Source organism: Chiloscyllium plagiosum, chromosome 21 (assembly GCF_004010195.1).
Source record: "Chiloscyllium plagiosum isolate BGI_BamShark_2017 chromosome 21, ASM401019v2, whole genome shotgun sequence".
Classification (NCBI taxonomy): Eukaryota; Metazoa; Chordata; class Chondrichthyes; order Orectolobiformes; family Hemiscylliidae; genus Chiloscyllium; species Chiloscyllium plagiosum.
Window position 1 is genome coordinate 31,916,251 of NC_057730.1, and position 15,821 is coordinate 31,932,071.

Here is a 15,821-nt window from a genome sequence, read left to right on the forward strand (position 1 = left end):
CTTCAGCATCATCCAATGAACACAAGGATGCAATTAGATTAAGACCTGTCAAATCAGGTCATGCTAGCTCCAAACGGAGTTGACCAATACCTTTACAATATGCTTCACAACCTCAAAAATACCTGCAAAGCACTATGGGGTGTTAAGTACAACACATATTATCACTGCTGTGGGGAAAACAGCAGGCCATTTCTGCACAGCAAGCTACCACACTGATGAGATTAATGCACAAAGTGTGTGATGTTTGAATGGTAAATATCAGCTCAAGTGGACAAAGACACCTGCTTTTCCAGAAACGGTGCTGTGCAACTAAAAGGCCAAAGATCTCAGTTTGCAACCTCATCCAAATGACATCGAAATCAGTGCACTGGGATTTTGTAGTGGAATTTTACAGTTGAAATCCATGACACTCAGTCTCGGGCGAATGCGTGGCAATAGTTTATACATGAAGTTAACTTTGAATTTTACTCATATGAAGAGTCAATGCCTTCTGAAGGAGGATTTGTTTTAAATGTTACTCATAGGATCCTGTTATGCATGGAATAGCTGTTGCAATCACAGCATTTCAAACTGTCTGTATGAAACACCTCGGATGTTTGATGGTCTAGATCTTCATGAAAATATTACGACTTTCTTAAATATATTGTGTTCAATATTTGTCTTTTTGCAGTTTTGGTGGGATCTGTTTACAAGTCTGGCACTTCTTTCGAAGTTCTCCTGTACCATACCACCCTCTGCTGGCAGCAGGACGACATCTTCGGCACCTTTTAATCACCCAATTTATATATTCGGCCCATCGTGTCCTGACCGACCAATTGGAAACAAAACCCAATTCGGCTGACACACCTGCATTTTTTTTGCAGAGGCCAAGTCGTGTAAAACAAGAAACTCTTTTAAAAAATACTTCATTTATCTGGGATTAAGGTTGAGGAAGGTAAAAGTATTCAAAGCAAATCACTTCCTTCGGGTGGTGGAGAAAGAAGTCACACAGGAAGAGCCCAAGACAAGGGTTGCACTGATTTTATTTTTTTTACACTTGGCCCTCGTTGATGGTTATTCTGACTTACATGAGCTTTATACAAACTGTTCTCAAAGAAACATTATTTAAAACATAGAAAAACAATACAGACTCTGAATATTAAAAAGTGCATACACGTCCTGTTAATAAAACATAAATAAATTATCGAAAGGCAGCAACACATTCTCATGCATCTGCCCAAAATAACTTAAACATGGTTTCAGCAAACAGGTGATCTAATTTACAAGGAGAAAGCTTCACCACACATTGGTCTGGGAACTGGGCCAATATTGTTCGCATGTCTCCATTTTTCTAAGTTCTGGTTTTGAAGATGTGCTGTTCCTGAAGCTTTACGGGGTCACCGGCATAGCTCTGGGCAAGTGGCCTTACGGAGGATGAGCCGAGTGCAGTCAATGGCTCGGATGGGGGTAGTAGATACCTCCCTGACCCCGGCGGGGACCAGCAGTCAGTGCTGGTTATGACGGCTCAGACACTTGGTTGTGTCTAGCAACCCCTGAGTGGACAGGAGCCATGGATAATGAGTCGCAGTTATTACAATAGGTTAAGCCTCTTCACAGAAGCTCGCCAGCCCCACAGAAATACTTCTGTGCTCCCTGCAGTATCCACGAGTGTGTTACCCGGGTAGTATAGGCAGCGTACTCCCAGTTACTTCCTTTATTCCAGTGTTTAATGAAATCAAATGGTATTGGAAGCTAAGTGGAGAAAACCCTCACTTAGTGCCACCTCCAAACCATGAAGCTGACCAGGTCGATTCCTGATAATAAAATTTAAAACCACCCACTTTTTATTGATCCAATTCACATCAGCCAGGGAGTAGCTAACGTAGCGAGGATCAAAATGTCTGTAGCACTGCTATGTACAAGTCTTGATTTGGGTTTCATACAGTGTCGTGGGTAAATAACAGCCTAGGAATGTAGGCACAGGCAGCTGGTATTCCCACCAAAGGGAATCCTCCCGATTAATGCTTAGGGTGGTTCTTTAAATTTCATTATAAAGTCGCAACGTTGGTTTATACAAGAGATATAGATATGCTCGCTCTATAAATCTTGTACACGACTCAGTATATACTTAACAGGCTTGCTGGCCACAAAGAAACCTCAATATAACTAGGTCTTGTTGGGTACTATTCTGAAAAACTTAGTGTTCCTTCCGCTATCAACGAACGTCCACCTAAACCCACTGTGCTACACCTCTACGCAATACAGCAGACCTGTGAATTTGAAAGTGGCAAAATAGACTTCCGCGGCAGGCAATGAACCTGAAACTGCTCACATCTTTGTAAAGTATGGCGTAACGCAAGCACTCCCCGCTGTTGAGTCGGTGAACAGTCACAGCAACCCTCGTGTATAACAAAGACACCTCTTCCCCCACATTGGGAGTCCGAGTCCCGACATCAGTGTTCACTTGGGACCTGGCACAACCCGCCTGGACCCTGCATCTTCCCGAGGGACAGCTTGTACTCCCCGTACCCGCTCCCTCACCATGCGAATTGTTACAAAATTCGTCATTAAAATCTCATTTTCCTCCACCCAACCTTGTTTTGGAACCGTTCAGAAGGTCCGAGTTTTATAAGCGAAATCACTGCCCATTAATGAAATCGTGAGCAATACTAAGGCATGAAAAGCAAGAAATTTTACAATCCAGTAACCGGTAGAAATGTCAGTGAAGAATAATTGGAACATTTACTTGAGATGCTGTTTTGTTTCGAACATCATTAACAAAGAGGGAATGAATTTCAGTTTGGAGTCTACATGTTTACAGCTTATGATTTTGTGCATTATAAATTAACTAATCGACAAGCACTCGCATTGATCTCACACCCAGGAAGGAGAAACAAACTGTGCAAACAAAGCAGTGGTTTCAGACAAACCCAAAGTCCGTAGTGTTTGAATTTTGCATTCGATTCAAAGCCCTAAGGGATAAACTTACTACAAAGTACCTCAGTGCATTCAAGGTCCTGGCACTTGCATAGTAATACATTGTGTTAAGTGCATGCAGACAAGAGCACGAACAGGCGGAACAGCAAGCTTAGCGGAAACCTCCAGTTACTTAAAGTAAAAGTGCAATCGGGTTCGGTGAATTAGTACCAGAATTATTACATCTCCTTTACTGGCCTGGGCAGAAAACCCACCTCCCCAACACCTAATCAATAAGGTTGCCCTAAAGACTTGCACTGTGAAAACCGAGATGAGCTTTCAATTGAGACTTGGAGGGGGAGGCAAGAATGCCACACAGCTGGTCTGGTTGGAGAAGTGTACCAGCTCACAAACCCTTCAGGCCCGTTGGCTTCAATGTTGCATTTGTCTACTTAACAGTGACTGTTTTTCAAATGTACCGCGCTGGCTATGAAGCATTATCGGTACTATAATAAATAAAATTTCTTTCCATCTATAGCCAGTCGCACAATTTAAATAACTGCAGCCCTCCCTGAAACTTTAACTCTAGGTTGGTGGGACACACACATGGTTGATGTTGTGGCGTTTTGCACAATTAAATCAAAGCCAAAGCCTCTGGCTTCTCTGTACAGCGAGTGCAACCTACAAATGGTGATGAAACCAAAGCTCAAGAAGCTACTTTGAGTACTTGTTTCATTCCCCTGGGTAGGACATCACATGCAGTTCCCATCCTGTTTCAGAAAAAGCTTTTAAAAGGCTCAAATATTTTAAAAGGCAAATATCAGCATAGTAGCACATTGCAAACACACACTCTTGTGAGGACAAGAGTAATGAAATGTATAAAACTGGACAGCATAGCCTCAGTTTCACAATGATTTGACTGTAAACACTATTTCTATTAAAGCCTCTAAGTCAGAACTCAAATATAAGTGAATCAGAGCAATGTTTTGGTTTAGCTGGTGTAATCAGGTGTAAAATAGAGGATCCTAATCTATCATAATTTGAAATGAGGCCTTAATCTCTGGCCAGGAGATTGAAAAACAGGAATCACAAATTAAGTTTTAGAGCTGACCTTTTGTTCCACTTATTACAAAAATTACACATGGGATGAGGAAAGATTCAACAGAAAAAGGATCCATGATAGACTCAACAATATTAAGTAACTGGCAAAATTCACAAAAAGTACTGATTGCCGAAACCCTACAATTCATAAGTTTACATGTTTACACTATAAAATTAATCTACCAATGTTTATAATCCTGAAATGTCAGTGTCCAAATCTAAAATGTAGTGCCTGACCATGGGCAGTAGAAGCAAATTCAACCGTAAATTTTCAAAAAGGAATCGGATAATTACTTGAAAGAGAAAAATCTGTGCAGGATTACGGGGAAAAGATTCGGAAAATTGGATAGTTATTTCCACGAGCTAGTAGGCACAAAGTGTTAAACAGCCTCCTTCAGTATTATAAGCATCTATGAAATCAGAAATAAATCATTAAAATTATTCATGCAAGGTCATGAAATAGAACCAAAAGCACAATGTAAAAAACAAAAAGCAGCATTTTCCTCTATACTAATGAGTATCTAAATGTCACTAATCACTATCCTGACCCAGGTTGGCTATGTGCTTATTCCAAAACAAAAACTATTATTTGATTATCTTTGGTGCTCAGTAACCATGAACCTTCCAACAGGGAGACAAAGTTCTGGCAACTCAACCCTGGTGACCCCAGAACCCTCAAGCTTCTGATATCTTTGCCTAGGACAGCAAATCTCAAAGTTCAGACTCTAATATTTTACAGTGCTTAATATTTACTTATTTCAGATTAAGATTTGAGCTGAATTGTTTCCCTGGAAGATTGAGCAGAGCAAAACCTTTGCAACTAGGTGCCAATAGGTTGCTGCAGGCTATGAAATGGCAGAAAGACAGGTGATGTGCTTCTGGCAGGTGAATGCAACTGAAACAGTTACACAAGGGGCTATCAAAACTTTTGACCTATTGAATCTGGAGCAATCATTGGTTGAAATTCCCAATTCTATTAATCTGCAGATAACCAAGCTTCTGATAACCAACTGACAACATACAAACTGATCTAAGACTCACTTGCCAAGCTAACAAAATGTCAGATGCATTACACCTCATTGTACTTTTCCACTCTCACCCTTCTTTCTGCGATGTAGGAGCTGTGATCATTTCAAAGTGGCCACAATGCAACACAGTCAGCACACATTCATTCCTTGTGAGTTCACCTGAAGCTTGCTGTTAAACAGTATTTAACACAGTGTCAAGCAAACAAATCCTTATTAGAGAAAATAAAACTGATTACCTAATTTGATGGCATCCTTACAGCATGCAGTAGTCATGTTAGTCTTAAAAAGAACATTTGTAAAAAAAAACCTTTAAAATTAAACCATTCATTGAACAGTACATAGTGTTATTCACCAACAAAAATTCTTTAGGTCAATACAAAGTGCTGCGTTAAAACCCAACAGAGAAGACCAGCCTCTGGGGAGAAAAAAAATAAGTTCCATGATCCTTGCATACCACATATCCATTATTTGGTTTGATGGCACAACAAATGCACTTAAAATCAATATCCTCCCTACCCATGTAGGCACATGAACCACAAAAAAATTAAAACCTTCCTCCAACAGAAAGCCGGTGTAATAAATGGAGAAAGTCAGTCAGAAAGAAAAAAAGAAAGAAAGGAAGGAAGTGTCATAGAAACAAAACCAGACTAGCATTTTTGGGGAGATTTTTTCCTTTTGATTTTTTTTTCTCACGTTTACTTTTTGTTATGGCGCACAGAAGACTGCATGCCGCTAGTGACAATCTTTCTGGATTTAAATGTTTTTTCTGCAGGTTTCTTCCTGCTTGTTGGAGACTGAGCCCCCACCTCTGGCAGCGCCGACTTGGATTTGGCAGCTGGAAGCAGTGGACGTTTGGTAGGATTGGTGTCTTTGCTCGACAGCTTCCCTCTTGGAGCTGTTTTGCTGGTCAGGTTCAAAGCCGAGGCAGCGGCAGATGGCGGCTGTTCTGTTGTCATCCGTCTACCCTCTTTAACTGCCCCCTCACTTGGCACTTTTTTGGTCACCATTTTGGTGGGGCCATCTGCCGATTTCTTAGCAAGAATATTGCTCTTTCCCAAGTCAGCTGACCTCCGACTCTCTTTCTGCCGCAAGGCAGACCGAAAGAAAGACAGTCCTTTGTCATCTGATTTGCTGCTGTCCCTTCTCAAGTCAGTCCTTGAGCTAGTATCGGATGATTTTGCTTCTGTCATGGAGGAGCTGCTGCTTGAATTCCTCAATCTCCTGTTTTCCAAACGGCTTCCTGATTTAGCATGTGACAACCTGCTTGTGCTGCTAGCTTTAGAAGATGACATCAGCCTACGCTTTTCAGGAGAGGGGCTGCGTTTCGACCGACCCTCAGAGGTCTTGGACCTTCCTGGCACCTTTTTCCGTGTTGGTGAAGGAGACTGTGGAGAAGGCAAGACCAGCTTCGGTTTCTGCTGATACACTGACAATGCTGACTCTTGACTTTTGGCTGTGTCCCTTCGGAGTACTGAGTTTGAAGAAGAATGTCGGGCTCCCGCTTTTGATTCGGTCTTTTCGCGTGGGACAGAAGCTTTTGGAGGGTTCTTGTGTGATGAAGTTAATTGAGCTCTGGATGAAGAGCCTTTGGCCTGCTCATGAAGCACTCTGGAAGAAGTGGTCTTTTTCTGCAGGCTCTCAGCATTCGCTGTTCCAGACGCAAGACCTTTCCTTTGTCTTTGCTCTTCCGCTGAAGAAGCGCCACTAATACTTGGAGAGCGAGGGCTGCTGAGGCCAGGTGTGCTTTTCCTATTGTCTAAAGCATCCAGTAAAGGGCTCAGAGTGTCCAATCCTCCTGAATCATTGCCGCACTGGTCCAGCTTTTTATCAAGGGGCAAAGTGGGCCGGCTCTGTCCAGCTGCCTTTCCTGTGACTCTCAATTCCTCCTCCCGGACCATGCCTTCCATGACTGCCAGGGGCGCCCTGCCAGTCTGACCGGCATGAGCAGTCCCCTGGACTGGCAATGAAGAGCTGCTTTGGTTGGGGCTCTTCCTCCCCAGTAGGTCTGCTGTTGGAGATGGGCTGTGAGTTGGAGAATCAAAGGAGAATGGTGAAGGAGAACTGGACCGCATGTGCAGCTTGCTGGATAGCGACCTCTGAGATTTAATTCCGTTCTCATTGAGCACCAACGGACTGGCAAACGAAGATCTGGACGACAAACTCTGGCGCTGGACACTCCTCACAAAAGGCCGAGTAGAAAATCCACCTGAACAACAGAAATAATTAATTAATCTGACCTTCAAACTGAATAGCAATCATGAGCAACCCTCATGTCACAAACCTGAGTTTTAAATGTCTTTATGATGTCATATTTACTGCACCAATGGTACAAACATCATAAAGCAGAGTCAGCATCTTCTGTCATTAGGCTTTGGAATTAAAATTGTACTGTTAGTAAAATTTTATCATGAAAATGTTGTCTGACATGTAGTAGCTTCAGGTATCACGGTGGTTCAGTGTGCACTCTGTCCCAAATCAGAAGGTCATGGGCTTAACACCTTCACCCACAGCACCCATCACCACTCACCCCAACTTAAAGGTTCAAGCACCTATCCAAATTAACACTTCAGTGACCAGAAGGAGTGTTGCATTGTTAGAAATGCCATCTTCCAGATGAGACATTAAACCAGGCCATCAAAAAATATACCCAAAGATATCCAAAGAGAGAGAATGGGTTCTCCTCATTGTCCTGGCAACATTTGTCCATTAACCATCTTACTAAAATAAATTAGTGCTTTTTTATTGCTATTTGTAGACTGTCATTGTGAACTGAACTCAGTGTGCAGTGTAGGACACAGGAGAGGCAATTTGTACAACACTCTTTACTGGCTGAGAACCTATTTGAGACACTTGGCAGACACAACATAATTAAAGAATCATAGAACAATAGTGCACAGAGGGAAGCCATTTGGCCCATCCTGTCTATACCAACTATGAGAAAGAACTATTCAATTAGCTCCATTTCTTGCTTTTTCTAATAGCCCTCCAAACCTTTCCCCTCATAGTACTTGGCCAATTTCCTGCTGAAAGTTGCTGCTGAATCCACTTCCACCATGCTTTTAAGTAATACATTCTAGATCACTGAATGAGAAAGGTGTTATAACATGTACATCTTTCCTCCCCAATTTCTGTCTTGGAAATTTCAAAAAATGGTAAATAAAGACTTGCATTTGTATAGTGCCTTGCATGAACATTGATGGCTGAACGTGCTTTAAAGCCAATGAATTACATTTTAAGTGTAGTTACTGTCGTAACAAATAGCATTCATGTCACACAAGTAACAGGCAATGACCACCTTCAATTAGGAACAATTGCTCGGCAATATAATTGCTGAACCATCAACAACCAACCACCTGGTTCCCATTGACTAGAAACTGAACTAAACAAACCACTGAAAATCTGTGGATACAAGAGCAGGATAGAGGTTAGGAAATCTGCAATGACTAATTTTATCTCCTGACTTCTACAGCCTTTACGTCATCTGCAAAGCACAAATCAGGAGTGCAATGGAATACTCTCTACTTCCCTGGATGGGCACAGCTCCAACAACATTCAAAAAGTTCAACACCATCCAAGAGTAAGCAGCCTGCTTGATTGGTACCCCCATTTGCAACCTTTAATATTTAATCTCTCTGTCTCTACCACCAATGTACAGTGACAACAGTATAATACCATCTACAGGATGCACTGCAAGGCTCCTTTGACACACCTTCCAAACTTATAATCTCTATCAACTAGAAGGCAAAGGAAACAGATGCGTAAGCAGCACAACCACCAACAAGTTCTCCTCCAAGTCACACACCATCCTGACTGTGAATTCCTACACTGCTGCTGGGTCAAAATCCTAGAACTCCCTCACAGCACTGTGGGTGTACCTATGCCCCATGGACTGTACCAGTTCAGGAGGACTGCTCACTATCACCCTTTCAGGGCAAATAAATGCCAGCAATACCTACATCCCATGAACAAATTAAAAAGTATAGGAAATTAACAGTCAATTTGCACATCGGAAACATCTACAAATAATAATGTTTCTTTTCCTAACAGCTATGAAAAAACAAATTGGAAATTGGCAAGAACATCAGCGATAATTTCAAAAAGGAGGAGGCAAGTTATGTCATGAGATTATTTATATCCCTGGAGGCCAAGCAAGGCATTGGTCTATTGTCTCACTCAAAAGCTAGATTTCCAACAATGTAGCATTTCCTCAGTTCTGCACTGGCACGCAGGTATTGATGCTTGTGTTCAAGTTCTGGAGTGGAACTTGAACCTACAACCTTTGGACTGAGGTAGAAGTGCCACTCATCATCATAATATCTAATGAATAATTTTTCCCAATTGCCATTACAGGTACTGCATCCCGCGCACAAGAAAACATCACATGAATTAAGCAATGTTTATCATCCATAACTTAGTGCGAAAAGGCTACCCTATAGTATAGTTTTCTGAAAATGCATTTTCTTTGTAACACATAAAAAATGAACACCACAGCTACCTGTGATCAGTTTTCACAAGTTAAAAAACTCAGTATTAATTGAGACTTAACTTGAGAAGGCATGATTAATCAAAACGTAAGCAAATACAGTCTGTGAAAGAAGTGTTCCAAATGACAAATAATAGTAAATAATGTGCCTTAATGCCCACATCAATTTTAAACAATCCCACTCCCTCAAGCAATTAGTGAAAGAGCCATTCCTCTTTTTGGATGTTTAACTTATGGGGGAGCTTTGAGAATTTGACAGAGAAGAAGAAAGAAAATCAAACTTGTCCTCTATCACTCCTTTTTGACCCAGTTCCTTATATAGTTAGAAATTAAACATCTTGCAAATATCAGGCTGGGAAGAGGAGAACAGGAATACACATAGACGGTACCATCATCCTGATCGCTTCGGTCCTGTGTAAATTCCACAGATTCAGAAAGTGAGACAAGAGATGTCCGGCGTGATGATGCAGTGGAAGTGATGCTGGGCTGCTTGCTGCCTGTGAGGCGATTTATCCAGTGTTCACACAGAGATGAGCTGGTAGAGCCTGAAAAACATTATCACACATCAATAAGGGAGTATAATATAGTTACACATAACCAAGCACTGGGGCATGGTAATATGGTGGTGATGTAATGTTATGCAGTGATCCAATAATCTAGACGCTCAAGATAATGGATCCAAATTCCATGATGGCAGTTCAAATAGTAAAACCTGAAAGTCTCAGCAATTGTGACCATAAACTATTTTATGAAAGACCACTGTAAAATTACTGTTCTTTAGAAAAGGAGTTCTGCCATCCTTTCCTGTCGGCCTACCTAATTTCAGACCCACAATAATATGGTTGACTCTTAAATGCCCTCTGAACTGGACCAAGAAGCCAATCAGGCACAGACAGCAAATGCTCGTCTTGCAAGTGATGCCCACAGCCCAAAGAATAAATAAAGCAATGATCAAAATCAAACATTTTCAAAAAGACAGCTGATTCTCTAGACAGCACAGTTGTTACGTGTACTTCACATCTGTGTTCATTAGAAACCACAAGCTTTCAAAGCCTCACTCCTCCTTCACATAGCTAGTGAGTGAGGAAACATCGAACACTGAATTTATAAGATCAAAGGTTCATACAACTGATGCAATGTATTGAATTAACCTAGATGGCTGTTATGTCTTTAATCAGTTAGAATGGAGATGCAGGTTTCGATTGATAATCATATATAAATCCTAGAATTTCTTTCAAGTCTCTGCCCAGAGATAACTTAAAATTTTATCAGCATAAAAGAGGTAACATTTCAGATCAGACAATGCATTTTAGGTATAAAGCCTTGTTTAAGAGTCTGTGCCTTAACCTGGAGTCAGAACAGTTTTACTTCCAAAGTAGAAATTTATAAAATACCACACTGACTGACCGTCTACAAAAATATGTGCTTTTTGAACAAAACTGAATGTACCTGCAAATGCAAATTCACCCCATAGATGTATATGTGTGTGTATGTGAGGCAAAGAGAGAGGGAATGTGTGTGTGTGTGTACGCACGTACGAGAGAGGATGTGTGTGCACTCTTCAAAGAAAATGTGTGACAGAGTATGCATGCATGTGAGAGTGTGTGTGTATGCTTGAGAGAGAGGGTCTGTGTGAGTATGTGCTGGTTGTGCAGCCTCTACTCTTTTTGATATATATGAACTACCTAAGATCGGGTATACAGGATAAAGATTCAAAATTTGCAGGTGATACAAAGCAAAAAATATACTGAATGATAAGGATAGCAACCAGCTTCAAGAGGCTGTATATGTTGATACCCTGGAGCGTGAACAGCAGCAGCAAGACTTCAGAATTAAATTTAATTAGAGTGTTTAGGAAGAATACACTTTGATAGGAAGAACAAGGAATAGTAAAAATATCCTAAACAATAGGTTTAAGAGTATAGGAGTTGGGAGGTCATGTTGTGGCTGTGCAGAATACTGGTTAGGCCACTTTTAAAACATTGTGTGCAATACTGGTCTCCCTATTGGAAGGATGTTGTGAAACTTGAAAGGGTTCAGAAAAGATTCATAAGAATGTTGCCAGAGTTGGAGGATTTGATCTACAGTGAGAGGCTGAATAGGCTGGGGCTGGTTTCCCTAGAGCGTGGAGGCTGGGGGTGACCTTATACAGGATTATAAAATCATGAAGAGCATGGATAGAGTAAATAGACATGGTCTTTTCCCTAGGATGGGGGAGTCCAGCACTAGACGGCATAGGTTTAAGGTGAGAGGGGAAAAATTTAAAAGGGACTTAAGGGGCAACTTTTTCATGCAGAGGGTGATGAGTGAATGGAATGAGCTGCTAGAGGAAGTGGTGGAGGTTGGTACAATTACAACATTTAAATGGCATCTGGATGGATATATGAGTAGGAAGGGTTTAGAGGGATATGGGCCAGGTGCTGGCATATGGGACTAAATTAGGTTAAGATATCTGGTCGGCATGGATGAGTTGGCCTAAAGGGTCCTGAAGAAGGGCTAATGCCCGAAACGTCGATTCTCCTGTTCCCTAGATGCTGCCTGACCTGCTGCGCTTTTCCAGCAACACATTTCCATCTCTAAAGGGTCTGTTTCCATGCTGTACATTTCTATGACTCTAATACAATTTTAATGGGGGCTCAGAAACAGAGAATTCAGTGTGACATTCATAGGAACATAATAACAGGAGGTTGCCATTCAGCCCCTCAAGCCTGTTCCACCATTCAATGAGATCATCGCTGATGTGTGGCCTAACTCAATACAGCTGCCTTTGACACCTATTCCATAATACCTTTCCTTAAATAAATTATCTAACTCAGAGTTAAAATTAGCAACTGATCCTGCATCCATTGCTGAGCGTTGAAGAAAGTTTCAAACATCTACCAATCTGTGTGTAAAAGCGCTTTTTAACTTCTCTCCTGAACAGTTTGACACTAACTACACCCCCTGGTTCTAGAATTCCCAATGGAAACAATTTACTTTTACCTCCCCTGCATTTTCACGCTAATATCTTGAAGACTTCATACAACTGATGTGAATGTATTGAATAAACCTAGATGGCTATTATCCTCTAACCTTCCAAATTCGACAGAAATGGGCCTAACTTGTATAATCTCTCCTTATAACCTAACCCTAAAGTCTAGGTATCATCCCTCTATTTCCTGAAGTTGCGATTTCCAAAACCGGTGAGCATGGACCTTCAGAGTGGATAGCGGGAATCTTTCCCCAGGGCACGTTTTTATAAATTTTTGATGAAAGCAGGATAACTTTAGAAGGCTGTTAAAAGGGGATTGTTAGAGAGAGGAACCAATTACAGATTATTAAATCTCAATAAAACATTGGATAGGTCTTAGCCCAAATGTAAATTAGAAACATAGAAAATAGGAACAGAAGTATGTCATTCAGTCTTCAACACTGCTCTGCCAGTCAATATGATCATGACTGATCATCTAACTCAGTACCATGTTCACACTTTCTCCCCATACCCTATGATCCCTTTAGTTCTAAGAACTCTAACTCCTCTTGGTAACATTCAATGTTTTGGCCTCAACTACATTCAGTGCAAGAGAATTCCACAGGTTCACTACTCTCTGGGTGAAGAAATTTCTCATTTCAGATCTAAAGGGCCCACCCAGTTCTTAGACTGTGACCTATGGTTCTAGACTCCCTGGTCATCAGGAACATCCTTTCTGCATTACCCTGAATTTTATAGGTTTCTATGAGATCCTCTATCCTCTCCCAATTCTTCTAAACTATAGTGAATAGAGTTCTAACTAATCAAGTCTCTCTTCATACATCAATCCTATTATCTGAGGAATCAGTTCCTTCATTGCCCTGCCTCCATAGCCAGTCTCTGATAAGACAACCAAAACTGCACATTATACTCCAGGTTTACCTCACCAAGTCCTATACAATTGCAGCAGGACATTTCTGCTCCTGTATGCAAATCCTCTCATTATGAAAGCCAACACACCATTTGCCGTATTCAATGCCTGCTGCACCTGCATGCTTACTTTCAGCTCTGATGAAGAGTATGCTATCTAGGCTCGAAATGTTAGCTTCCTCTCTCTTCACAAATGCTGCCTGACCGCTGTGATTTCCAGTACTTTTTGTCTTCAGAGCTTAGTTTCAGTGTCTGGTATACAAGGACACCTATCGAATTGAGGTGGTGAACCAGAAGCAATAAGGATTTTTTTTTAAAAATGCAGTACATAGTTGTGATCTGGAAAACACTGTCTGAAAAAATAGTGGAAACAGTTTTAATGGCAATTTTGGAAAGAGAGCGTGAGAAATATCTGAAATGGAAAAAAAAATTCAGGGCTACAGGAGAATAACTAATTTATACCTCCACTAATACGGGTTGGACTGGCTGAATTGCCTCCTTGGATCTGTTATCATTGCACAATTCCCAGCACATATACTCCAAGTTATATTGCATGAGAGAAAGATTCCCTCCTTAAATCACACTCATTAGAATGCTGTCTTGGATAAGTATAAACTGTGAATAAAGACTCAAAAGGTTTGATTTATTTTAAATATGACAACAATAGAAGTGTTTAAAATGATCATTTAACTTCCATCATGTGAATCTATGAAAAGATAACAAAAGCAACCTTTTTCCAGTACTGACTGGAACAAAGGGCAGGAGAAATCTCTTCACAGAGTTGAAAGACTTTGGAATTCACTTCCAAGGTTAATCGTTAGTATGAAACTGTTAACATTCCAGGCTATATAGGCTCGGTGCAAAAAAAAGGACATTAGGATAAAGGTGAATTAATGCAATTAGAATCTTTTCTCATGTGCAAGGTAAACACAAACACAGACTTCCATGTTTGTTTGGTTAGTTGCAAGCAATTTCACAATCTACCTGCAGATGGCTCTGTTCACTCAGTTCCTGAACTGGAATGAGGTAAAATCAAGGACAAAGTGAGGACTGCAGATGCTGGAGAGTCAGAGTTGATAATGCGTTGCAGTGGACAAAACACAGCAAATCAGGCATCATCCAAGGAGCAAGAGAGTCAATGTTTCAGGCATAACCCTTCTTCAGCACTGGAGGGGGGGAAGGCAGCTGAGAAATAAAGGGAGGTGGGGGGACACGGGGCAAGGTAGGTGGGATGGTGATAGGTCGGTGGGAAATGTGGAGCAGGTAGGTGGGAAGAAAAATGGACAAGTAGGACAGGTCAAGAGGGAGAATCTGAGTTGGAGGGTTGGAGTTACTGTGCTTCACCAAGTGCAAAAGGGTGTCAGCTGAGCGAGGGAACCAAAGGACCCGTCGGAATATGGTTAGAAAAAGGGTTAGAAAAACTGGCTACCTAACGAAGGAGTGGCGGTCTGAAAGTTTGTACTTCCAAAAACACCTGTTGGATTATAACCTGGTGCTGTGAGATCTTTATCTTAGATAAAGGGGGTCATCATCTGAGGTGTTGCAGGAAACACTTTATTTTCTGGGAGACCAATCCCACAGAGTTTTTGTAGTTTTATGACTTTTTGTGGAGGTTTTATATTTTATGGTTTTTTTTGTAGAGTTTTTTGATATTTTTATACTTTCCAACTTAATAGCTTATTGGCAGTAAACTGTACAGTGAAGGCACTAATCCCTCATCACTCCACAATGGCCCTTGGAGAACTGAACAGAGATAAGTGATTTCTTTTGCTGTCAGGAATGACGAAAATCTTCATCTCCCTGCCATTAATTGGTGACAACACCAAGGATGTGACTTGCATTTGGGGATTGTTACTGAAAGTATCTTGTGAAATAAAAGGTTGAAAAAAATTTTGGATAATATTTTTATAGAAATCTGAAGAAACTGCTGTAAGAGTCACGTTTCTTTTCTGAAACTTCTTTTGCCAGCTCGTTTCAACATTCCATCTGGTTGTTATTGATCATGTTTCCTCCAAAAAGGTTCTGAAAGGAAGCCTCCATAAGCACAGAGACTGGTTCAAACAAACCTCTGCAACCTTATTCCCACCACATTAAGCTTCTCTCTTTTAAATCATTAATTTACAAGATCCAGGCCTTATTGCTTTGGCTGGCAACTTTTGCCTATCCATAAATGCCCAGAGGGGAGTTATGAGTCAGCCACATGGCTGTGGGTCTGAAGTCGCACATAGCTGAAAATGTGTTGCTGGAAAAGCGCAGCAGGTCAGGCAGCATCCAGCAGCAGGAGAATCGACGTTTCGGGCATGAGCCCTTCTTCAGGAATGAGGAAAAGTGTGTCCAGCAGGCTAAGATAAAAGGTAGGGAGGAGGGACTTGGGGGAGGGGCGATGGAAATGCAATAGGTGGAAGGAGGTTAAGGTGAGGGTGATAGGCCGGAT

At 41.3% G+C, this 15,821-nt stretch overlaps 1 protein-coding gene across 1 annotated transcript in view; it reads right to left on the minus strand.

Annotated features, from left to right (window-relative positions):
- Positions 1-1,004: 1,004 nt before the first annotated feature.
- usp31 (ubiquitin specific peptidase 31) overlaps positions 1,005-15,821 on the minus strand; it is a 140,428-nt gene continuing 125,611 nt past the window's right edge. The window contains exons 15-16 of the mRNA XM_043711666.1: positions 9,897-10,052; positions 1,005-7,230 (exon numbers count right to left, since the gene is read on the minus strand). Coding sequence (XP_043567601.1) covers positions 5,720-7,230; positions 9,897-10,052 — 1,667 coding nt within the window. The 3' untranslated portion in view covers positions 1,005-5,719. The remainder of the gene's footprint in view (positions 7,231-9,896; positions 10,053-15,821) is intronic.